The sequence below is a fragment of the Pristis pectinata genome, chromosome 5 (genome assembly GCF_009764475.1).
Source record: "Pristis pectinata isolate sPriPec2 chromosome 5, sPriPec2.1.pri, whole genome shotgun sequence".
NCBI lineage: Eukaryota > Metazoa > Chordata > Chondrichthyes > Rhinopristiformes > Pristidae > Pristis > Pristis pectinata.
Window position 1 is genome coordinate 32,022,657 of NC_067409.1, and position 27,004 is coordinate 32,049,660.

General features: G+C 41.5%; 1 protein-coding gene across 3 annotated transcripts in view; it reads right to left on the reverse strand.

The window, feature by feature from the left end:
• armc3 (armadillo repeat containing 3) overlaps nt 1-24,863 on the reverse strand; it is an 81,613-nt gene extending 56,750 nt beyond the window's left edge. For all 3 annotated transcript variants that reach the window (XM_052015993.1, XM_052015991.1, XM_052015992.1), the window contains exons 1-5: nt 24,476-24,863; nt 18,434-18,482; nt 8,240-8,360; nt 5,370-5,495; nt 2,889-2,957 (exon numbers count right to left, since the gene is read on the reverse strand). In XM_052015993.1, coding sequence (XP_051871953.1) covers nt 2,889-2,957; nt 5,370-5,495; nt 8,240-8,360; nt 18,434-18,481 — 364 coding nt within the window. In that variant the 5' untranslated portion in view covers nt 18,482; nt 24,476-24,863. The remainder of the gene's footprint in view (nt 1-2,888; nt 2,958-5,369; nt 5,496-8,239; nt 8,361-18,433; nt 18,483-24,475) is intronic.
• Nucleotides 24,864-27,004: the final 2,141 nt, after the last annotated feature.

A 27,004-nucleotide genomic window follows, 5' to 3' on the forward strand; every position in this document is an offset into this window, starting at 1 on the left:
CTTAAGTCCAAAATGGACAATCTCATACTTGTTCGCATTTATGGAGGCTGGAGCAGAAAAGAACATCGAATATTGGAGAAAACAATTTTGGAAATAACATCTGAAGTCTTCCATGGCATTTGGTCTCCGAAAAGACAGAAGTGGCAATGCTATTGAGATAAATGTAGTAGCATTTGAGAGAGTATATCAAGCAGAAAGCTTTATTCAGAGTTGAACAAGACATTAAAGTTGCAAAAGATCTAGTTCAGCCCTAGAAGATGCTCAATAATCAGTGGCAAGAGAGCAGAATTTTTGACAGAGGCATAAGATAATGAATTTTGTCCACCTAATAATTATCTGAAGAAATTAAGACTTTTCTAATATAACAGAGAAAGGTGGGAATTTTTCATAGAGAAGTCAAGCTTCATCTAGTGCACATTCTACTCACCCAGTAGTCACATGAAAAAACAATAACAAACTATTGATTAATCAGCTAATCAATTCCAATAAATTACCCTAAAACAAACCCAGATATGAGATTAAAAAAAAGCTCCTCTTGGAAAGCTTTGGTAACAATAGCCCAAAATTCTCCATTCCTTCCTAGTATTCCAAACCTCGCAGGTCATCTTTGAAGTTACTCACATATTCATGACAAAATATCATTTTCTAAAAGAAATCTAAAAAAAAGATTCACTAGGACGTGGCCTGGAGTGGAGGACTTTTGTTATGGGAAAGATTGGACAGGCTGAGCTTGTTCTCCCTGGAGCAAAGGAGACTGAGGGGGTAGCCTGATAGAAATATATAAAATTATGGAAGCATTGATAAGATAGGTAGTCAAAATCCTTTTCCCACAGTAGGGGTATCAAAAACTAGAAGACATAGGTTTAAGGTGAGAGGAAGGAGTCTTAAAGGGAATCTGAGCAATTTTTGTTTTTACACAGAGCGGTTGTTATCTGGAATGTGCTGCCAAAGGAGGTGGTGGAATGAGATACAATTACTACATTTAAGAGGGATTCAGGCAGACACTTAAATAGGCAAGGCATAGAAGGATAGAGTTCTAATGTGGGAAAATGGGATTAGTGTCGATGGGCAAAAAGGTTGGCACGGATGTGTTGGGTCGAAGGGCCTATTTCTATGTTGTACTACTCTGTGACTCTTGCACGTGGATGAATTTATACTCTGTGCTTCCACCAACTCACTGGGAAACCTGTTCCCATGGTTACACTGTTTTGCACAGAATGGAATATTTAGAGAAACAAAGGACTGCAGATACTGGTATCTAGATGAAAAACACTATGTTTCTGGATCAACTCAGCAGGCCAGGCAGCATCTGTGGAGAAAAGCAGGCGGTCAACGTTTTGAGTCAGGACCCTTCTTCAGGACTGAAGAGAGGAAAACAGGAAACCCAATATATAGGAGGGAAAAGCAGAGCAGCGATAGGTGGACAAAAGAGGAGAGGCGGGGTGGGCGCAAGGTGGTGATAGGTAGATGCAGGTAAGAGATAGTGAGTGGGTGGAGGGGAGAGCAGATCCACTGGGGGATGGGTCGAAGGTAAGGAGAAAAAAAAGGGAGGCTAGAAAAAAAGAGGGCTAGGAAAGGAAAGAAACGAAGGGGGGGGAGTGTGGGGGTGGGGGGGAAAGGGGTGCGGGGATTACCTAAGAGGGAGAATTTAATGTTCATGCTATTAGACTGCAAGGTTCCAAGATGGAAAATGAGGTGTTGTTCCTCCAGTTTGCACTTGGAATTCTCCTGGCAGTGGAGGAGGCTGAGGACTGACATATCTGTGATAGTGTGGGAGGGGGAGTTGAAGTGACTGGCAACAGGGAGATGCAGATCGCGGTTACAGACATAGCGCAGGTGTTCTGCGAAACGGTCACCTAGTCTGCGTTTAGTCTCACCAATGTAGTGGAGGCCACACTTGGAGCACCGAATGCAGTAGATATTAAGGGAGGAGCAGGTCTCCTCTGTCTCACCTGAAAGGACTGTTTGGGTCCCTGGAGGGAGGTGATGGAGGTGGTGTAGAGGCAGGTGTTGCACCGATGGCAGAGCCTGTGAAAAGTTCCCGGGGTGGGAGTAGGATGGGTTGGGTGGGGGGGAAGGAGTGAACCAGGGAGCTACGGAGAGACTGGACCCTGTGAAAGGCAGGAAGGGGTGGGGAGGGGAAGATATGCTTGGTAGTGGGGTCCCGTTGGAGATTTAGAATATTTAGTTTCTTTAGGATTCTAGACATCAAGGAATCAGTCTAGATCTAAAATCTGAGATCATGCATTTCATGATTGGTATTTAAGACTATTAATAAAGAGCAATTTATTTGCAAGGAAATCATGTTGGGTTCAGTTAAGCATTTTGTCACAGGGGAAAAAGGGACAAGTATGCCAAATATATCAGAGTTCTTTGAGGATGCAATGAGCAGTTGCATAAAGGGAAAGCTGTAAATGTAATGCCTTTGGATTTCTTAAAGGATTTCAACAGGTGCCGCATAACAGGATGCTCCACAAAGTAGGAGCTCAAAACATTCAAGCTTCAGCATGGATGAGATTGACTAACCAATGAAACAGAGAAGGAATAGATGGCTTACTTTTAGGTTAGCTCAGATGGCGTCACAGGGATCAGTAAGAGGGATGTTAATAATGGAGATATAAAAATAACTTTTGAAAAAAACATCTATTAGTACGCTTAAAAGTTTTCTTTCCATTCAAAAGGTATTAATTAATAACAAGATCAGCCACACATTTTTGTAGTGAATGTCAATGTGTTTTGTGCTGGCAAAGTAATAGGTTATTTAACAAAAACAATCATTTGTATAGAATTCACTCTCTCTTTGGAAAATGATAGTCTGTGAATGGTTAGTCTTATGAAAGCAAGGTTGTCTATAAATTCCTTGTAGTAAAAATAGGACTTAGAATTACCTTCCGGAGCCAGACATGCAATAATCGATGGTAGAAAATCCAGCTGCCTCATTGATTTTCGAACTTCACCTGAAAAATAATGAAAACATCAACATGGAGAAAAATAACAAGAACATAAGAAACAGAAGCAGAAATTAGCCATTCCACTCTGCTCCATCATTCATCAGGATTGTGGCAGACCTTCTACCTCAGCACCACATTCTGCACTAATTCTATATTCCATCATTTCCTTAACAGCTAAAAATCCATCAATCTCTGTGTTGAATATATTCAGCAACTGAGCCTTCACTGCCTTCTTGAGTAAAGAAGTCCAATATCCACTGCTCACAGGCTGAAGAAATTTCTTTTAAGCTCTGTCCTGAATGGGCAACCCCCTACTTTGAGACTATGACCTTTGTTGGAGATACTCCCATCAGGAGTAAACTTTGCAGCTACTCTGTCAAGTCCCTTTTAAGAAGTGTGCACATTTCAATGTGACTATCTCTCATTCTTCTAAACTACAAAGATTGAGTCTGCTTCATCTCTCCTCCTATGATGATGCTGCCACCATAGAAATAAATCAGGTGTACCTTTACTATGCTCTATCATAAGTACTTCCTCCCTTTAGAAGGGAGGCCAGATGCAGTCTTAATAGGATTTTAGAAAATTGAACTATACTTCTCTACTTTTGCACTCAAATTCTTTTGCAATTAAGCCAACATACCATTTGCCTTTCCAATTGCTTGCTGAACCTGCATGTTAACTTGTAGTGATTCATGTACAAGAACACCTAGGTCCCTCTATGCACTAAACCACTTGCAACTTGGTACTTGACTAACCTGCAGTCCTTTGTTTCTCTGGTATTTTTGTTTATGTTATCTAAGCAGAAACATTGCAATGCAGTTTGTGATAACTGGTAACCCATCCAGAGAGATGGTTACCACTTCAAAATTTATAATTGTACATTGTAGTGAAATGTGAAAACATAATTCAATCAAACTGTCGTTGACCAGGCTTCACGGAAGTAGCCAATGAAACCAAGATAAGAACTAATGGCAATTCATAAAAATTGCAGGAAAAACTCTGTGTTCATAGCAAATTTCTTAACTAGTGGTAGGTAAAGGTTCACTCAAAGTACTTATAAAGGGAAGTTATCTTCTACACCATGGAGATTTTGTGATTTAGATCAGGATGGGAACATATTGTCTACTATTTGGATGCAGAAGATGAGTAGGATGACCATCAGCTGCAAAAACACCTTGCCATAAAATGCAGAGGGGAAATCCAGGAGAATGCTTGTAGAATGCATTGCCTACTTAACAGTGCACATGCAAAGACTCAGCTTCACACACCTCTCCTAAGACCATTGTTTCTGGAGGATGAGGTTGTATCAATTTTCATGGGTACCTGCAGTCCCCTGGGAGATCTGCTCTGTACTAGTGGTCAAGCATTAGCAGTGGCTGAGAAAGTGACCATTATCTTCAATGTTTTTGCTTCTGAGTACATCAGAGACATAAACAGTACCTCCCAGTCAAGTGCATAAAAGCAGTTGAGCTATTTGCTAATAGTGCCAATTACATTAACTTTGAATGTGAAATGAGTACCTTAAATACAGAGTGTAATCAACTGCACACAAGGCTGTCTACACCATCAAGGTCAAATGGGAGTATTTGTCAATAACATTTAGAAACACTGCTCTTTGGAGGGTTTTGAGAAGTTGAACTTTTGCATGTACACTGTTATATACAGAGCGCATACTGCAAGCAATCTCCTACTCCCCCCTCTCCATAATGCCTGCAGGTCTCTCAGTAATTGGGTTTCTGATGGTCATCCTGCTCTTTTTCTGAATCATACTTGGTAGACAACACATTCCCATCCTGATCTAAACCATAAAGTCCCTATTGTGTAGAAATTGATTTTACTTTGAGCAAATCCTTTTCTAATAGCAGTTAAGATATCAGCAAGAGCATTGAGTATAGTTTGCTATTGTTCTTGCCTTGGTTTCATTGGCTATTTCCATAAATCCAAAATTCATGATCACATATTTCCCCACCTCTAAATTGCACCTCTAATTATCTACCTATTTACTCTATTACTGTGCTCCTTGTAGATTTTCAATACCACAACTTGTCAAATTTAATTGCCTAATTCTTGTAATACTCCTTTGTCAATACTCATTTTTATGGAACTGCCTCCTCTGTTCATCAACTCGTGTTTTGGCCTCATTAATTTCTCTGACTTCAAACAAATCTCCAATACCTCCAACTACTGACTGCAAGCACCTCGATTTTCTTTTGGTATCAAATTCTCCTTAATCTGAAGTGGGCTTCGGTCCATCAAATATGGCCTGCTGTTAATCACAACGTTTTGAGTTATAAGAGTGACATTATCAATTCAGTACTTTTTGATCTATTTTTACTTGTCTTTTATCCTTTTCAGTCTTGGGCTTTGGTTCTTATTTTCTGTTTTTGCCAAATATTAAAACTTGTTATATATACTTACTGTGAGTAGACATCACTCCAAATGCCATCGTAGCATACTTATGGATTTGTTTATCTTCATGAGCTATTAATTTAGCCAATCTTGGAATAGCTCCAAGTGCGAGGAGGTTTATTTTGTTTTCATCTCCTATGACAAAAAACACCATCTTCAACTATAGAAGTTCTTCAATTAATACCTCAACTATAAAATTTATGAACAATATAATTTTATCAATTTAAATACACTATAATGGCCTGAAAATCTGAGTAAGGCCCACCAACGACATTGGATGCCAGCAGTTCTTATTCCCACAACTTACCTTCCCAGCATCTGAATAACTAATCTTGCTCACATCAGTTCTCTGAATGGCCACAGTACCTGGAACAATGTAATCAGATATCATGATGGGACAGAATATGCCCCACTCATGAAAATCTATTGGAAGCCCTGAGAGATGACAAAGCCCCATCCCAGCTTGGCTGTCTATCAAACCTGATGAAAATTTTCATTGTCTCTGACATTCTGAAGCATTCAAAAACTACAAAATTAAATAAACAATTCAATAAATTGTTATTTTTAATATTAACAACTAAAAACACTTCAAAAACTTGTAAATGAAACATTAAAACATTTCCAATTAATTAAAACATTACAGCTCTGTAACCACCATTGACTAGTGCTCTCAAATCCTCTTTTAGAAAGTCTTTTTGCAGCATTATATTCCATCTGCCATGTTCTTGCCCTCTCATTCAACTTCTCCATATCCCTTTGAACTCCCTTTATACCTTCCTCTCCAGTCACAATCCCACTTTGTATAGTATTGCCAGCAAACCCTGAGAAATTACTTTTGATCACCTCAGCCAAATCATTGATATAAATAGAGTCACAAAGCAATACAGTATGGATACAGGCCCTTCGGCCCAACTAATCCATGTCAACCACGTTGTCTATCCAGCCGGTCCCAATTTCCTGCATTCGGCCCATATCCCTCTAAGCCCCACCCCTCCATGTACCTATTAAAGTGCTCCTTAAATGATACTATTGTACCTGCCTCAACCACCTCCTCTGGCAGCTCGTTCCACGTACTCATCACCCTCTATGTGAAAAAGTTGCCCCTCAGGTCCCTTTCAAATCTTTCTCTTCTCATCCTAAGCCTATGCTGCCTAGTTATGGACTCCTTCGTCTTGGGGAAAAGACTGTTACTGTCCACCTTATCTGTGCCTCTCATAATTTTAAACACTTCTATAAGGTGGCCCCTCATTTTCCCATGTTCCAAGGAATAAAGACCTAGCCTAGCCAACCTCTTCCTATAACTCAGGCCCTCTAGTCCTGCCAACATCCTCATAAATCTTTTCTGCACTCTTTCCAGTTTAACCATGTCTTTCCTATAAAAGGGTGAGCAAAACTATACACAGTACTCCAAGTGTGGCCTCACCAACAACTTATACAACTGCAACGTAATGTCCCAACTTCTATACTCAATGCTCTGAATGATCGCCAGCATGCTAAATGCCTTTTTCACCACCCTGTCTACCTGTGACGCCGCTATGAATGAACAATGCACTTGTACTCCCAGGTCCTTCTGTTCCATTGCACTCCCTTGTGCCCTACCATTCATAGTATAAATCTTATGCTGGTTTGACTTTTTGACATTCCTTGGCTCATTTCCCTAACTGATCAAGATCCCGCTATAATCTACGATAACCTTCTTCACAATCAACAACACCTCCTAATTTCGTGTCATCCACAAACTTACTGATCAAGCCTTGTGCATTTGCATCCAAATCATTTATATAATTAACGAGTAATGAGGATCCCAACACCAACCCCTGTAGCACACCACTTGTCACCGGCCTCCATTCTGAGAAACAACTTTCAACCACCACCCTCTGCTTCCCACCTCCGAGCCAATTTTGAATCCACCTAACCAGCTCTCCCTGGATTCCATGGGACTCAACCTTCCAGACCAGTCTGCCATGTGGAATTGTGAAAATCTGGTGATCAAGTACTCATCCAAGCAGTAGCCACATTAATCACAATGTGCCAACCTGAGAATGATCATTTTATTCCCCCCCCCCCCTTGCCTTCTGTTTGATAATCAATACTCAATTGATATTAGTGTATTACTTCCAATTCCAAATCAATGTCAATCAACTCCCAATTCCACATGCTCCAACCGTGCTTACCAATGTCCAGTGGGATATCTTTTTGAAAGCCTTCTGAAAATCCAAACACACCACAACCACAGCATTTTTTGACTCTGATTAGTCACAACCCAAGATCATTGTGACCCTCCTCTACACTCCATGTATCTTTAATATAATGCATCTTCAACCATAAAATATGTGCAGCAATTCTCCTGCTCTTTAAATTGTGAAACAGTAATCTAAATAGATTAATTTTCCAAAATAATTGTGACTATTATGCAATAAATTTATTTTTCTCAGACCATAATGGAATGGTCCTAAATTTTCATTCACTTGCAAGAACAGAATACTTCCACACTTCATTCAGAGTTTCTCACTATAGCATCATCCCATATGCATATTGATTTAAGAGAAAAATAATGCAGGTGCTGGAAATCTGAAATAAAACAAAATGCTGAAAGCACTCAGCAGGTCAAGCAACATCTGCAGAGAGAAAAGCAAAATTAAGATGTCAGATTGAGTGCCCTTCATCATTGATTTAAAACTACATTTTTACTTAAAATACTAAAATATCAGCAAGCAGAAAATACGTGTAGTTTCCTTGAACAAAAAGCAAGATACCCAAACTATAGCAAATATTTAAGTCCCATTCCATAAAATCAATGCAAAAATGATACCATGATAAACTATGAATCAAAATGGTAAGAAGATGATTGAGACAAACATCAATTAAAATAAACTCACCTTTTTCTGCAAATTTGTATATAGCTTCACAAGCTTTAAGCAAAATTTCATCCTCTGGTGAATCCAGCATAAGTACCACTGTCTGTACATTTTTGCTCTCAATAATAAGTGAATTAAACTGCTGAAGAGAAAAAGCATTAATTTTGTTTAGTATATTTTAAATTTCAACATTGAAAGCGAATAAATATTTTTGGTGCAATTCTATCCATCAATTGATACCATAATAATAAAATGACATTCAAAGCAGATGTGTGAGGAAAATGCTGATTTAGCTGGTGTGTATGCTAAAATTATGGAAGGGTAACATTTTAAAAAATATAACCTGTCACTTCAATAAATAAATTTGTGTCTAGAGTAGTATTCATGAGCAAATATAATTAGTTCAAAATCAATTGTGGTTACTGGGTAACACTGGCTCCTTTACAATTTTCATAATAATTTTCAAGATACAGATCAAAATTCAAATAAAAAGTTCTATAAATTTAAAAAATTTCTATCAAACCAAAACAGAGAATGAAATATTTTGTTCTGTTTTCTGTGCAGAAATTTAAAATATAACTGCATTTGCATTTGGGCATTTAAAATATATTATTTTGCCAACAGGAAATGTAAACTTCAATATTTACAATCTAAAAAATTATCCAACTTAGAAATATTTATGCTGTGACAATATAAACATAGCATTAAAGCCCATATTTGAAGATTAAGCAAACTTTTTTAAAATATGCAGCTTGCAGCTAGACATATTGGGGTTCTGTGCTTGGATTGAAGATGTACTTCAACCAAGCATCCTTACCTGCAATTCCTCAGAAAATGCAAACACTCAATCATGGTATTGATATTGGTATTGTTTTATTATTGTCACTTGTACCGAGGTACAGTGAAAACCCTGTCCTACAAACCGATCGTACAGGTCAATTCATTACACAGTGCAGTTACATTGAGTCAGTACAGAGTGCATTGATGTAGTACAGGTAAAAACAATAACAGTACAGAGTAAAGTGTCACAGCTACAGAGAAAGTGCAGTGTAATAAGGTGCAAGGTCACAACAAGGTAGATCGTGAGGTCATAGTCCATCTCATTGTATAAGGGAACCATTCAATAGTCTTATCACAGTGGGGTAGAAGCTGTCCTTAAGTCTGGTGGTACGTGCCTTCAGGCTCCTGTATCTTCTACCCGGTGGAAGAAGAGAGAAGAGAAGAATGTCCTGGGTGGGTGGGGTCTTTGATTATGCTGGCTGCTTCACCAAGACAGTGAGAGGTAAAGACAGAGTCCAAGGAGGGGGGGCTGGTGTCCGTAATGTGCTGGGCTGTGTCCACAACTCTCTGCAGTTTCTTGCAGTCCTGGCAGAGCAGTTGCCGTACCAAGCCATGATACATCCAGATAGCATGCTTTCTATGGTGCATCGGTAAAAGTTGGTGAGAGTCAAAGGGGACAAACCAAATTTCTTTAGCCTCCTGAGGAAGTAGAGGCGCTGGTGAGCTTTCTTGGCCGTGGCTTCTACATGATTTGACCAGGACAGGCTGTTGGAAATGTTCACTCCCAGGAACTTGAAGCTCTCAACCCTCTTGATCTCAGCACCATTGATGTAGACAGGTGCGTGTACACCGCCCCCTTTCCTGAAGTTAATGACCAGCTCTTTTGTTTTGTTGACATTGAGGGAAAGGTTGTTGTCATGACACCATTCCACTAAGCTCTCTATCTCCTTCCTGTACTCCTACTCATCGCTATTTGAGATATGGCCTACAACGGTGGTATCATCTGCAAACTTGTAGATGGAGTTAGAGCAGAATCTGGCCACACAGTCATGAGTGTATAGGGAGTAGAGGGCTTGGACGCAGCCTTGTGGAGCACCAGTGTTGAGAATTGTGCCAGAGGTATTGCTGCCTATCCTCAATGATTGTGGTCTGTTTGTTAGAAATTCAAGGATCCAGTTACAGAGGGAGGTGTTGAGTTCTCGATCTCGGAGTTTGGTGACAAGTTTACTTGGGATTATTGTATTGAAGGCAGAGCTGTAGTCAATAAACAACTGCCTAGCGTAGGTGCCTTTACTGTCCAGATGCTCCAGAGCTGAGTGTAGGGCCAGGGAGATGGCATCCTCTGTAGACCTGTTTTAGCGATAGGCGAATTGCAATGGGTCCAGGTTGTCTGGTAGGCTAGAGTTGATGCATGCCATGACCAGCCTCTCAAAGCACTTCATGGTGGATGTCAGAGCTACAGGTCGGTAGTCATTGAGGCATGTTACCTTGCTTTTCTTCGGTACTGGGATGATGGTGGTCTTCTTAAAACAGGTGGGAACCTGATCTTGAAGCAGGGAGAGGTTAAATATGTCCGCAAGTACTTCTGCCAGCTGATCAGCACAAGGTCTGAGCACATGGCCAGGGACACCATCTGGGCCAGATGCTTTCCTCGTGTTCACTCTCCAGAAGACTGATCTTACGTCCTCCACTGTGATCACAGGTTCAGCTTCATTGGTGGCTGTCAGGGTGGTTGGTGACAATCCACTTCCCTTCTGTTCAAAACACGCATAGAATGAGTTAAGTTCGCCCGGAAGGGATGCGCTGTTGTTTGCTATGCAGCCCAACTTCATCTTGTAGCCTGTTATGGCAATGTAAGCCCTGCCATAACTGATGGCTGGTCAGGGACTCTAGTTTGAGTCAGTATTGCCTCTTAGCATCCCTGATAGCTTTCCGAAGGCCATACCTCGACTTCTTGTACAGATCAGGATCACCAGATTTGTGTGCAGCAGTCCTCTCCTTCAGTAGGGAGTGGATCTCTCAGTTCATCCGTGGTTTCCTGTTTGGGAACACCCGTATTGTCTTCTTTGGTACACAGTCCGCCACACACTTGCTGATAAAGTCTGTGATGGTGGTGGCATACTCATCAAGGCTGGCAGCTGAGTCTTTGAACATGGATCAGTCCACTGTCTCAAAGCAGTCATGTAGGAGCTCATCTGTTTCCTCAGTCCAGCACTGCATGACTCTCCATACCGAATCCTCCCGTTTCAGTTTCTGTTTGTATGCAGGGAGGAGGAGCACAGCCTGGTGGTCTGATTTCCCAAAGTGAGGACGAGGGATAGCTCAGAAGGCACCTTTGATGGTTGTATAGCAGTGGTCAAGGGTGTTGGCGCCCCTGGTGGAGCAGGAGATGTGCTGATAGTATTTTGGTAACACACTCTTGAGGTTGGCCTGATTGAAGTCCTCTGCAATGATGAAGAGGGCCTCAGGATATCCTGTCTCAAGGTTGCTGACCACAGAGTATAGCTCATTGAGTGCAGGCTTCATGTCCGTCTGTGGTGGGATGTAGACTGCCATCAGGATAGCTAAAGTGAACTCCCTGGGCAGATAGAATGGTCGACACTTCACCATTAGATATTCCAGGCTGGGTGAGCAGGAGCTCACCAGGACCGTCACGTCTGAGCACCATAAGTTATTGATTGAGGAGCAGAATATCCTTTAAACTTTCTACCTCTCACCTTAAAGATATGCCCTCTGGGAAAAAGACTCTATCTACCCTATCTATACCTCTCCTATGACGATCCAAATTTGTCCAACCTCTCCTTTGTAACGAGTACTCTCTAAGCCAGGCAACATCCTGGTGAACCTCTTCTGAACCCTCTCTAAAGCCTCCACACCCTTCCTGTAATGGGACAAGAAGAACTGGACACAATACTCCAAATGAGGCCTAACCAAACTTTGATACAGCTGCAACACCACTTCCCAACTTTTATACTCAACACCCCAACTGAGTATGCCGTACTCTTTCTTTACCACCCGATCCACTTGTGTTGCCATTTTCAGGGAGCTATGGACTTGCACCCCAAGATCCCTCTGTATATCAAAGGTCCTTAAGGGTCCTGCCATTTACTGCATACTTCCCTCTTACATTTGACCTCCCAAAGTGCAACACCTCACACTGGTCCAGATTAAACTCCATCTGCCATTTCTCTGCCCACATTTTCAACTGATCTATATCCTTTGATAATCTTCTTCACTATCCACAACTTTGTCAATTTTAATGTTGTCTGCAAACTTACTAATCACCACACTTACATTTTTGTCCAAATTGTTTATAGATATCACAAACAACAGAGGTCCCAGCACTTATCCTTGCGGACCACTGGTCACAGACTTCCATTCAAAACAACAGCCTTTCACAACTACGTTCTGTCTTCTACGGCCAAGCCAAATTTTGAATCCAATCTACCAAGTCTCCATGGATTCCATGTACTTTAATCTTCCAGATCAGCCCTCCATGAAAGCTTTATCCCTTATCGAAATCTTTACTGAAGTACATGTATACAACATCGACTGCCCTACCCTCATCAATCATCTTTGTCACCTCCTCAAAAAACTCCATCAAGTTGTAAGACATGACCTCCCCCATACAAAGCCATGCTGACTAACCCTAATAAGTCTACACTTCTTCTGATGCAAGTAGATCCTATCTCTGAGAATCTTCTCCAATAATTTCCTTACCATTGATGTAAGGCTTACCAGCCTATAGATTCTTGGTTTGGCTCTACTGCCCTTCTTAAACTGAGGAACAATGTTAGAAATTCTCCAGTCCTCTGGGACCACACCTGTGACAAAAGAGGATACAAGGATCTCTGTCAAGGCCCCAGCAATCTCCTCTTTTACCTCTCTCAATAACCTGGGATAGATCCCAATAGGCCCTGAGGACTTTTCCATATTATTGTTCTTCAAGAGGCCACAACATCACCTCATTCTTGATATCAACATGCCCTGGAATGTCAGCATACCCCTCCCTGATCTCGTTATCTTCCATGTCCTTCTCCTTGGTGAATACCAATGCAGAGTACTCATTTAGTATGGTTCTATCCCCTCCTGGTGACCCTCTTGTTTTCAATGTATGTATAAAATGCCTTGGGATTTTCTTTCATCCTACTCGCCAAGGATATTTGATGGCCCCTTTCAGCCATCCTGATTCCCTACTTAAGTTCTCTCCTGCTTCCTTTGTATCCCACAGGGCCCTGTCCGATTTCAGCTTTCTAATCTTACATATGCTTTCTTTATCTTTTTGACTAAATTTGCAACATCTTTCATCATTCAAAGTTCCCAAACCTTGCCATCTTGTCTGTCTTCCTCAGAGGAACATGTTGGTCCTGAATTCTAACCAACTGGCCTATAAACAACTCCCACATGTCAGATGTGGACTTACCCAATAACAGCTGCTTCCAATCTACTCTCCCCAGCTCCTGCCTAATCCTATTGTAATTACTTTCCCCAATTTAGCACTTTGCCCTGAGGTCCAGTCTTATCCATAACTATCTCAAAACTTATGGAGTTATGATCCCTGTTCCCAAAATGCTCTCCCAGTGATCTCCTGGTCAGGCTCATTTCCCAAAACAAGGTCCAATATGGCCCCTTCCCTCACTGGATTATCTACACACTCTGTCAAGAAACCCTCCTGGGCACACCTAACAAATTCTGTTGTATCTAAGCTTCTGGTACTGAGAGAGTCCCAGTCAATATTGGGGAAGTTATAGTCACCTGCTTCAACTACCCTTTCCATAATCGGCCTACATATCTGTTTCTCTATCTCCTGCTGGCTATTGGGAGGCCTATGGTATAGCTCCATCATAGTCAACATAGAACAGTACAGCAGAGGAACAGGCCCTTCAGCCCACAATGTTGTGCTGAACTAATTAAACTAGTAATTAAACACCTAACTAAACTAATCCCTTCTGCCTACACTGTGTCCATATCCCTCCATTCTCTGCATATTCATGTGCTTATCTAAGAGCCTCTTAAACTATCGCATTTATTGTCTCTATTGCAGTTGCCTCCACCACCACCCCAGCAGCGCATTCCAGCCACCTACCGCTCTGTGTAAAAAAAAACTTGCCCTGCACATCTCCTTTGAATTGACACCCTTAAATGCCCTCTTGTATTAGACACTTCAGACCCCGGGAAATAGATACCAGCTGTCTACACTGTCTATGCCTCTCATAACATTATAAACTTCTATCAGGATTCCCCTCAGCTCCGCCACTCCAAAGAAAACAACCAAAGCCTATCCAACCTCTCGCCATAACACCTGCCCTCTCATCCAGGCAGCATCCTGGTAAACCTCTTCTGCACCCTCTCCAAAGCCTCCTTATCCTTCCTATAATGGGGCAACCAGAATTGAATGCAATACTGTAGATGTGGCCTAACCAGGGTTTTATAAAGCTGCAGCATAACTTCCTGATTCTTGAACTCAACTAATAAAGGCAAGCATGCCACACGCCTTCTTTACCACCCTATCAACCTGTATAGCCGCTTTCAGGGAGCTATGATTCAGGGAGCTGCAATCAGTGATTGCATCTTTCTTATTCCTGACCTCTACGCATATTGCCTCACTGTATTTTCCCAAACCAGAAAGTTAAAATCCTCATTCATGTATTATCCATGAAATTATTCCATTGCCTTTCTTTTCTCTGTCCCAAAATCACCATTTCTCTGACTACAACTTCTTGTGCTTTCCCCTGACCTCTACCCCATTTTTCTAACCAACCACTGGCATCACAACATTGGAATTTCCTCCTTAAATGTTTTTTTGCTCTTTACATATCTCCTTAAACTTATCATTGTTCTTGAGTGGAGGAGGACGCTCATGATACCCACTTATTACTCATCTTTAATTGTCCAGGAAAGACGGTGTTGGCTAATTGCTTAAACAACCAAAATGTTTGTGGCATTAGTAGTGTCACATAGGTTTTATACATAGAATTCCAGGATTCTGATCCAACAACGATGAAGCAACAGTGATATTTCTCCAAGTGAGGAAGATGTGTGACATAGAAGTTTGAAAACAATGATCTTCCCTAACTTTGGTTTTCTTGTTTTTTCTTCCTGGTGGATGACACAGTAGGATGGTTCTGTCAACGCAGTCTTATAAAATTGGTACATTCCATTCTGAAAAGCATACATTGCCTTTGTATAGATGTGGAGGATATGGATATTGATTCCAGCAGCAGTGCCACTACCCAAACTTATTGCTCTACTTTAGGTGGTAATCAAGATCTTTGACTGCTATTGCAGCTAAATTCATGGAGTCAGGTAATGAATTACTTTCCTAATATTAGCCTTGTAAATGGAGGAAGAATTTTGAATGGATCACCTCCTAAACCCTTATGTCAGGGCACCAAGACTATATCCTGTTCTTGCTTGTTGATGTGGCTAGCCCAGTAGAACTTCTATTAAATAGCAATCCCTCATTTGCCCAGGATGAATACAGTGGAGAAAGTAGAGATGTTGGTACAATTGGAAGTGGTAGATTTTTACTTATTTGATACAATAATGCTACCTGCTGTTTCATGGTGCGGTTCTGGATCACATCCAATTTGATTCATTGGTTGTCATTGGGTGTTGTAAATGGAGCTGAATCTTGAAACCACAAGCAAATAGACCACCCCTAGATATTACGGTCCATCAGAATTAGATTTATTATCACTGACTTATATGATGTGAAATTTGTTGTTTCGCGGCAGCAGCAGGGCAGACATAAAATTACTATAAATTACAAGAAGAATTAAATAGTGCAGTAAGAAAAGGAATAACGTGGTAGTGTTCATGGACTGTTCAGAAATCTGATGGCAGAGGGGAAGAAGCTGTTCCTGAATCGTTGAGTGTGGGTCTTCAGGCTCCTGTACTTCCTCCCCAATGGTAGTAGCGAGAAGAGGGTATGTCCTGGATGGTGAGGATAACGCCTTCTTGAAGATGTTTTGGATGAGGATGTTTCCCCAAGGAATTCATACAATAATTTCCTGAGGTTGTGATGATTGGCCACATCATCCTCCTTTGTTTATGGAATCACTGTACACATTAAAGGTTTGAGCTCACACCACTGACTTCAGATTTCTTGAAGCTCCTACTCTCACTCTCCTCTGGCAATGTGTTTAGTCAGGATCAAAGCAATCATAAGTTCTGGGCCAAAATAATCAAATCAAGTTTTTGGCCCTTTCATTAGAATGGTGTAGAGAATTCAGACACTAATCTATAAAGTGACTTGACACACTTCTTTATGATAAAGACTTCAAAAACATCCAAGTTAGAGGAAGTAGTGTTATCTAGTACTAAGTTGATGGATTCTTTTGTGAATTGCTCCAGAATGTAAACCTCCTTAATAATTTGTTAGGATGAAAAGGCCTTTCATGGCTATTAAGGAAAACTTCTTTAGAATAAAATGGGCTCATTGCATGAATTACATGAAACAATTACCAAGGAATAGAATGCAGGCACTCTTGTGGGTACAATTTTAAGGCATTTAATAAAATTCCACGAGGCTTGTTAAAAAGAAATTAAATTACACAGATGTAATGCCAGATTAAAACTGACATGGCAATAGAAACTAAGTTGAGAATAATTGAGGGAAATAGTATTTTCAGCCGGAAAATGAATCGTGGATTCCTTAGATAGCTATTGAGTCCCCTGCTGCTTACACAATTCAGAAACAAAGATCTTCCTGATGGCTCTGTGAGTTTGCCCAATTCTCTAAATAATAACTGCAAACATATGTTTTCTAGTTTTGCAGAAAGATTACCTGGCACTTGAAGATAATAGAAAACAAAAATGTAAACATAATGCAAGTTTATGTTTATCATATCTCGATCTCAGGTATCATACAGCCAATTTAATATTCACCAAGGAGAAAGGCGCTGTGGTTGCAGATTTCAAGGAAAGGGAGGGGGAGGGGCTTTTCTGGAGTATGTTAACATTAAAAAGGAGGATGTATTAGCAGAGATGAAGGTGAATAAATCCCCAGGGCCTGGACTGCTATGGGAGGCAACTGCTTAAGTCCTAATAGAGATGTTTAAATCTGGTCACAGATGAAATGCCAGACAACTGGAGGACAACAAATATAGTGCCTTTATTCAAGGAGGCCAGCAAGTATAAGCTTATTAATTCCAGGCCAGTGAGTCTAATTTCATAGGAAGTTACTGGAAAAATTCTGAGGACTGTTCTAATCTATACTTAGAAAGTCAGGGATTGATTAATCAGGGGTAGTCAGCACAGCTTTGTTGGTGAGAGATCCTATCTTTCCAATTTGAGTGTTTTGATTAAGTAACAAAATAAACTGATGAGGACAGTGTGGTTGATGTAGCCTACATGGACCAGCAAGGCCTTGGACAAGGTCCCACATTGAAGGCTAGTCAAAAAGACAGAATCCAGGGCAAATTTGCAAATTTGATCCAAAGTTGGCTTGGTAATAGGAGGCAGAGGATGATAGTGGAGGGTTGCCTTTATGATTTTATAAGCCTGTGAGCAGGGATGTACCACAGGGATCAGTGCTGGGACCCTTACTGTGTTTTATGTACATTAATGATATGGATGTGAAGATAGAAGACAGGATTAGTAAGTTTGCAGATGGCACAAAAATTGGTGGTGTTGTTGATAGTGAGAAGGGTAGACTCAGGCTACAGAACAATATTGATAAACTGGTTAGGCAGAGCAATGGCAGATGGAATTTAATCCTGATAAGTGCAAGGTGATGCATATGGGAGATATAATAAGGGTAGGACATATCCCAGGATGTTTGCCTTCATTAACTGAGGCATAGAATATAAGGAGAATGGAGGACATGGTGCAACTTTATAAAACTTTGGCTGGGCTGCAGCTGGAATATCGCATGCAGTTCTAATAGCCAATCTATAAAAAGAATATGGTTACATTGGAGAAAGTGCAAAAGAGATTTATCAGGATATTGCCTGGGACAGAATGTCTCAGACGAGGAGAAACTGAATAGGGTGAGGGAGGCGGCCTGATCGAGATATACAAAATTATGAGGGGCATAGATAGGGTATATAGTAGAAGCCTTTCCCCATAGTAGAGATGTCAAAAGTCAGAGGGCAAAGGTTTTGAGGTGATCCGAGGAAGAATTTTTTCACTCAGAAGGTGGTTACAATCTGGGATGCATTAGACAAGAACTCTCACAACATTTAAGAAGTATCTGGACATGCACTTGAATCGCCAAGGCAAAGTAGGTTACAGATCAAGTGCTGGAAAATGAGATTAGAATAGAGAGGTATTAAATTGATTGTCAACATGGACATGGTGTGCTGAAATGCCTGTTTCTGTGCTATGTGACTTTATAACTCTAAAGTTTTAAACAAAATAGTCACCGCACAAAATATTTCACTCAGTAATTTATGATTATTTGCAGATTTTATGTTTAAAACTGTAACTTACCGTATCTTTTGGAGATTGCTCCACTTCCTTCTTTTGCTTCTTACCCATCCTATGTTTAATCAAAAATAAAGATACGTTTTAAAGAGGAAGTATACAAATAAGTTAACATAAATGCAGTGTGTCTTACAAATCAATTTTTAAATTATTTGATATAAGAAGAATATTTCACAAAAGTCCCTGAAAGTTATTTGTAAAATCTCTGTGAGGAAAGATTGGACAATGTCTCAATCTAATGTTTGCTATCATTACAATTGCAAAATCTGGGCTACTTTTTCTTTCTTTTATCAATTTGTACTGCTATGCCTAGAAATGTAGCTTTTAACAAAATACATACATACTTTAATGTCATATAGTAGTGAAAGAAGTGACAATACTGTCCTCAGTCAGAATGGAGATGGCTGGGTAATTCCTAACAATCAAGATTAGTAACTACTGTTGTTAAGTGCTGAGATTGGTGTTTTATGCACACAACACATGTAAATATATTCTCTTTCTTTGAACAAATTACTCAGTCTTTATTGGGAGAAGCTACTGCAGTTTCTGAAATAAATTTCTGCTTCCCCACTCTTTGAATAAACTCTTTTCTGAGTATATTTACTGATTGCTGTTCAATAGATTGTTTGCTGTGAGACCATTAGTGCAGGCATCCAAATCATTACCAGATACAGCACTACAGACAAGAGAAAGGAAAAGAAGCCCATATGTTGCAATTGTAATGATAATAAACAAGTAGCCTACGCCAGTATTAAACTGCAAACTGACAGCAACCTCCTGGGTTAAGCTCAGAAATCCAGAACTTTCCGTCAGTGATATCCTGATGCTCTTTTTGAAGTCCTACCCTATGAAAATCTTTTTGAAATCACTTAATCAACAAGAACTTCGATTTTAAAAAAAATACATTACTCTTGCTGTAAAAACTCTTGAAGTAGTTAAACGTTGAATAAAGTGTCATCTAATGTACTCCCTTGGAACTGAGGATGCCTTCCTCCCTTCTACTCCAATTTTGTGTGTTCTGAGGTGGCTAATGAGAACAATGTGGGAACCACAGACTCTTTCAACAGGTGAACCAAATAGTGGCTGACAGGATGGGTAGGTAAATGAGTGCTGAGGTAGTCCACTCCCTATGCAGGGCCTCAGTGTGCTCCCATTTCATGGCCTTGAGGTTTTCAGTACCACCACAAATGCTCCTTCTCCATTTTAAGTGATCATGGGCCAGAGATTCCCAGGAGTCAGTGGTGTTGTTGCACTTCTTCAAGGAGGCTTTCAGCACATATATGTTTCAAGGTCATGGCCTACCCAATGAAACTGACTGAGGTAACTAGGGCCTCAAAAATGGGGAATGTTGTTCTGAGAGAGGACACTGACATTGATTCATGCATTTCCAATGAATTTAAAAGATTTTGCAGAGACAGATAATCCAAGTCTTAGAAGTCCTGAAGAAGGGTCCTGACCCAAAACGTTGACCGCCTGCTTTTCTGCACGGATGCTGTCTGGCCTGCTGAGTTCCTCCAGCATCATAGTGTTATTTCATCTAGATTCCAGCATCTGCAATCCTTTGTTTCTCAGAAGCATTTAGGAGAGCAGGGATCACTGCTGCCAAGTACACCATGAGTTCTGTGCCAGATCCAAGATCTTGATCTTCAAACACTTATTCCACAGTTAACAAAGGCTGTGCTGGCTCATTGAAGGCAGTGGTGAATTTCATCATCAGTGTTTGCTTTCGCTAAGAGATGGCTTCTGAGTTAGAGGAAGTAGTCCATTGTTTTACAGTAAACCTTTATTGTCAGAGGGCATTGTGCTACAGTGGGGCAGGTTGATGGAGGACTTTTGTCTTGCACATGTTGAGAGCAAGGTCCTTCTTTTCATTTCATTCAGTGAAAGTATCAACCATGGTTTCGAGCTTGGCCTCTGAGCGTGCACAAACACAAGTTCTGTCTGCATACTGTAGCTTGACTACCGAGAAGCATATGACCTTGGTTCTGGAGTGTAGTTGTCATAGGTTGGACAGCTTCCCAATAGTTCTGAAGATTTGTACCTATATTTTACCTGCGTAACTGCCGAATACTGTCCTTGCTCTAAAATTTTATATACAAAGCACAATTCTCTCACAGTAATTATTTAAAATAATTATTTTAATAGTTTATAATTCAGGTTATACATAATCTCACATGAATGCTGTAATCTATATTCCACTCTGTAAACATTTAAAAAGTTAATTTAAAATTAGCACTTTTTCATTCCTGGTTTGTTGTCAAGATTCTTTAATTTGATTAGCTGCTCAGCCTTCTTGTTGACATTGTTGTTGTAGGTTTTTTGATCCATGTAACTTACTGCTGTTATTCATTTAAATCAACTCTTGTAGCACCTCCCAAACCACACCTCTACCACCAAGTAGGACAGGACAGCAGGTGAATGAGAACATAGAGTCAAAGAGTTATGCGGCACGGAAACAGGCCTTTCAGCCAAACTCATCCATGCCGACCAAGGTGCCTACCTGAGCTAATCTCATTTGCTGGCATTGGGTCCATATCTCTCTAAACCTTTTTTTATTCATGAACCTGTCCAAATGTCTTTTAAATATTGTAATTCTATCCACTTCTACCACTTCCTCTGACAGATGAAAAACACAATAATGCTGGAGGAACTCAGCAGGCCAGGCAGCATCTGTTGAGAAAAGCAGGTGGTCAACGTTTCGAGTCAGGACCCTTCTTCAGGACTGAAGATAAGAAAAGGGGAAGCCCAATATATAGGAGGGAAAAGCAGTGCAATGATAGGTGAAAAGAGGGGAGGCAGGGTGGACACAGGGTGGTGACAGGTAAATGCAGATAGGTAAATAGTGATAGGCAGGTGCGGGGGAGGAGGGGAGAGCAGATCCACTGCGGGATGGGTCAAAGGTAATAAGAGAGAGGAAAAAAGGCGAAGAAAGGGAAGAAGAGAAGAAGCATGGTGGGGGGATTACCTAAAGTGGGAGAATTCAATATTCATGCCATTAGGCTGCAAGGTTCCAAGACAGAAAATGAGGTGCTGTTCCTCCAGTTTGTGCTTGGAATTCTCCTGGCAGTGGAGGAGGCCGAGGACTGACATATCAGTGACAGTGTGAGAGGGGGAGTTGAAGTTGAAGTGACTGGCAATGGGAAGGTGCAGGTCACTGTTACAGACAGAGCGCAGGTGTTCTGCGAAATGGTCACCTAGTCTGTGTTTGGTCTCACTGATATAGAGGAGGACACACTTGGAACACCGAAAGCAATAGATGGTATTAAGTGACATTAAGGGAGGAGCAGGTGAATCTCTGTCTCACCTGAAAGGACTGTTTGGGTTTGTTTGGGTCCCTGGATGGAGATGGTGTAGGGGCAGGTGTTGCACCTATGGCAGGGGGCAGTGGAAAGTTCCCAGGGTGGGAGCAGGATGGGTGGGGGGGGTGGGAAAAGAGGAGTGAACGAAAGTCGTGGAGAGCCCGGTCTCTGCAAAAGGCAGAAAGGGGTAGGGAGGGGAAGATATGCTTGGTGGTGGGGTCCCGTTGGAGATGGCGGAAATGGCGGAGAATGAGGTGTTGGATACGTGGGCTGGTGGGATGAAATGTGAGCGCAAGGGGGACCCTATCCCTGTTGGGTCTGGAAGGGATGGGGGTGAGAGCAGAGGTGCGGGAAAAGGCAGAGGTACAGGTGCGAGCTCTCTCGACCACAGTTGGGGGGAAGCTCCTGTTAGAAAAGAAGTTGGACATCTCGGATGTCCTGGAGTGGAAAGCCTCATCACAGGAGCAGATGTGGCGGAGGTGGAGAAATTGAGAAAAAGGGATAGTATCCTTGCAAGAAAAAGGGTGGGAGGAGCTGTAATCGAGGTAGCTGTGGGCATCAGTGGGTTTGCAGAAGATGTCAGTGGATAAGGAATCTCCTGAGATGGAGGATCGAGGAAGGAGAGAGAGGTGTCAGAGATAGTCCAAGTGAATTGGAGAGCAGGGTGAAAATTTGTGGTGAAACGACCACCCTGTCTAAAAAAACTTGCCCTCTAATTATGCCATCTAGTTTTAGACTTCCTTACCCTGGGAAAAAGTCTGTGACCATCTATCTTCTCTATGCTCCTCGTGATTTTATAAACCTCTATGAGGTCATATTTCAGCCTCCTTTGCTCCAGGAAAAACAGTCCCAGTCTATCCAATCTCTGCTTATACCTCAAGACCTGCAGTCCCAACAACATCCTTGCAAATCTTTTTTGCACCCTCTCTCGCTTAATCACATGGTGATCAGAACTGCACACAATACTCCAAGTGTGGTCTCACCAATGTCTTGTATAACGGTAAAATGATGTCCCAATTTTGTACTCAATGCTGCAACTGTTAAAGGAAAGTGTGCCATATGCCATTTTCTCTACCGTGTCTAGCTGAGTTGACACTTTCAGGGAACTATGTACTTGTACCCCTCGGTCTCTCTACACTTTAACATTTCCCAGGACCCTGCCATTCACTGTCTATGTCCTACCATGGTTTAACTTTGCAAAATGCATCACTTTGCGATTGTCCAAGCTAAATTCCATCTGCCATTCCTTTGTTCATTTTTCCCCAGTTGATTTAGATCCTGTTCTAACCTTAGACAACCTTCTTCACTGTCCACTATACGACTAATTGCATCACCATCTGCAGTTTCCCCTCCAGGTTACACACTATCCTGCATTGGAAATATTTCAGTACTCCTTCATCATCACTGAGTCTAAATCCTGGAACCTCTTCCTGAAAAGCAGAGAGAGTACCTTCGCCAAACCAACTGCAGTGGTTCAAAGTGGCAGCTCACCACAAACTTTTCAAGGACGATTAGAAATGGGCAATAAATGTTAGCTTTATCAGTGGCACTCAGATCCTAAAAAATAAATAGAAAAATAAACTCCCCACTTTGTGCTGAAGCCTGCGAACAAATCATACTGTACTTGTTCTCTAACTCTACATTCATTGGATTGTTATGAGGTGCCATATTGATGGCCTTTTGAAAATCCTAAATTAATTATATCTAATTAATTACCACTGTCTACTCTCTTTGCTATCTCTTCAAAAGTTTTGATGAAGTTGGTTAACCAAAACTTTTCCTCCTGAAATCCATGGGATTATGTTCATTTCCACCCATGTTAATCATGCTAGTGATATCATTAAACTTCTTCCTGCATCACATGCTGGCCCACAAAGCTTACTCCTAGCACTTAGTTCCTTCTATTGTCGTTTCACCTCAGCAAATGGAGGCCTTCTGGGACCCCAAGGATGAAGGAGCTTGCTACTAACTTTTCCTACAAGTTGTTATTCACGAGTCTGAGTTTTGTTCTCTCTGGCAGATCCTACGCAGTAACATCAAACACACAAGTAGCTGAGATGCTGCACAATGAGTGCAAATCAGCTCTCTTTTAAGCCTGGAGTTCTGACATTGGTTACCACAATTTGAGTTCCACAAGTATGCAGTGCTGATGCAATTACAACCTTTTATCACAAAAATAGGAAAATTGACACACTGCACCTTTCAAATGTGCACACTCTCATTCTTACATGAAAATCTGGCTCCAGTGCCAATAGGGCAAACTGGGTCAGGTCTCCCATCCTGCACCATCTTAGCACATATTTAACTTCCAATTCATTGTTTTATATTAGGAAAAGATCAGCTGGTTAGGTAGCTTCTGTGGAGTAGGGGTTACAATAGCACTTCACTAAAATCTTAAATATTTACTGACTTCTTATCTTCAGTCTCTCTCCACAGATGCAATTTGATCAGTTGGGTATTTCCAGCGATTTCTGTCTTGATATCAGATTTCCAGCATGTAGAGCATTTTGCCTGCCTCACTATTTTGCATCCTGTCTATTTAATTGTTTTTTGTTCAGGTACGGTTGGTCTGGATTAAAAGTAGATGTATTTACATGGCTTTAGATTAATTCAGGTTAATTTCGGTAAAAAGAAATCGGTTATATATTGGTTATATATTATATATCGGTTATATCCATCAACTTAACTATAGAAGCTGCAACCTTGGACTAAACAAAACATAATCTATTTGCATTGCTAATTTTCTCACCTTTAAATTATTGGCGATCTTTTTCATAAAATTAAGGACATTTTCCAGCGACAACAAGAGAAGTTTATGCCGGGAGAATGTACAATAAATGTGACTTCAATCCCATATTTATTAGCTCGAAGGCCATGACAACCGCGTCCCGTTCAGCACCAATCGGCAACTGTGCAGCACAATAGCCGCAGGCTTCGTCGAAGGTCCAGGCCCCAGACTCGGGAATGTAACCAAAGGAAAACTACGTGCGGCAGAAAAACCCAACCCGAGAATAAATTAGTCTTGCAGCTGCCTTTGCGGAGCCAGGGCGAGCTCAGCAGGTCCGAACCGACCCCACTTGGCTGCACTACCCTCGCCGACTGATCCCCAGGAAGGGCAGGCGGTTGCTAGGCGACGGGTAAACACGGTGGCGAACCTGTCACGTGGTCGACATAGGCCCGCCCGCGAGCCGAAAGGCGAGGATTTCGGGGGAGATATGCAGCGGGATGATCCATGAGAACGGTGGCAAAATCGACGGCTTACATGTGGCGTGTTTTCAAACTGAGAGATGCACTTACGAAATGCTGCATTGCTATAACAACTTTGCAAGTCAGGTGCTCAGAATTTGGGTCACTTAGTTTTTTTAACCGCGCAAAAATGTGATTTCACCTGGACTGGATGGATTTGGTGATCATTTCCAGGTGAGATCACACCAATTACAAAATTGCATTTTGTAGGCGATCCGCATTGTCACGGCTGACTTTTCCCCGGCATTGGTTGCACACTTGATGATTAGTATTCGCATCTCGTCCGTAATTGGAATTCAAAGCTGCATGCAACGACCATCATGGAACAGTCTGAGTGGAACCCAGAGAACCACAAACTTGTTTATTGCTTTTATTTATTACGATGCACAAGGATGCTAAACAGCTCGTTGGCTCTATGCCAGGTCTCAAATCAGTGATCCCATCAATCCTATTCCCCGCTCCTTATTTCCCTGTAACCTGCAATTTATTCTTCCTCACATGCCTGCCAACTCACCTTTGATTGTTTTGCCACTAATCTGCACTGTAATTTACATTCACAAATTAACCTACCAGCATGTTATTGAGATGTGAGCATAAACCCGAGCACCAGGCAGAAACCCACGCAGTCAAAGGGGGAATGTGCAAACTTCTCACAGGCAGCACCGATCCTTGTTTGCTGAACATATGAAGTATTCGTGCTAACTGCGACGCCACCATGTCACTCACTCTCGCTATTGCAAAGGGACACTGATGACCGTAAAGGTATGGTTGACTACAGGCTCGTAATCATCATCTGATATCCATAAAGGTCTTCAGACTAGCAGGGTATGTATTTAGTTATTGTGATACTCATTGCTGAGTCTTGGTGTCTTTGGCGGACGATTCACAGAGTGTTGTGATTTAAGGAATCAAACACCCTGGTCAGGTCAATGAAGGCAAGGAAAGTTCTTGATTTTGTTCCTGACATATTTGTTAGATCTGCCTGGCAATGGAGCCTATGGGGGCAATCTGATTCCCCTTCCCAGAAGAAGGCGTATCCTCTGCTGATCTCCCTCCACTGTCCCACCCCAACAAACCGGGTTTTGCTGAAAGCAGCAGTGTCAATGCTAGTTTCCTGGGCCATGATCACAGTTTGTCTTTCTAGGCGATTGTTATTTGTGATGTCAGTGAGTGTTCTCACATTCCAGGTTCTGATGTTTAGTTTTTTTCATGTTTCAAATGCAGTAATGGTGATCCTGTTGGCTGTGGTTTTCTCAGCCAAAAGAAACAGGACAGTCTATGTCTGAGGAACCTTTACCAGCCAACTTCCACGTGGGACGAGCAGAGAGCATCCTGAGAGGGCTGCTGGGACACAGACACAATTATTGAAGGACACCCCTGTCCTGATGTGGATATCTAATGGCCATCCTGCATCTACTGCCTGTATGTAGATTTTTGGCTGGGATCCTACGGCTATCACAGGTCTGCACCCCATCGGCAATCCTCCATCACCACAAACCATTGGATCTGATGGTGACCTATGCCTATCGTGTTTATTGTGGGAACTCTGATGCATATTTGAGTCCACATGATCTTGATGGCCGGTGGCCAGGTACACTGGCATGGTAGACCACCTTATGGGGCCGTGTTCTATTGCAATCTTCTTCCACCTTTGCGGCTGTTAGAGACACCTGCTCTGCCATTGAGATCTTTTTGAATCATTCTTCATGTGGAATTTCTTCCTCCTCCATGGGAAACCCTACCAGGAACACATGCTTCACATTGTGTTGCTCTTAGGGTCATTATGACATGCAATCCTCGCCACCTTATCAAGATGTCAATCTTTGGAGAGGTCTCATTCCTCAATAGTAAACTGCTGACAACACTTTATTACTGGAGACATAGTTATGGTCAGGGCAGGAGACAAAGACATTTCCCTCCAATCTCAGGAAGTCTTTAGCGATTCCACATGCTACTGGACCTTGCTAATGAATAATACATATGGGCTTTGGTTTTCCAAAGCTATCACAACTGATATATGTGATATTTTGTG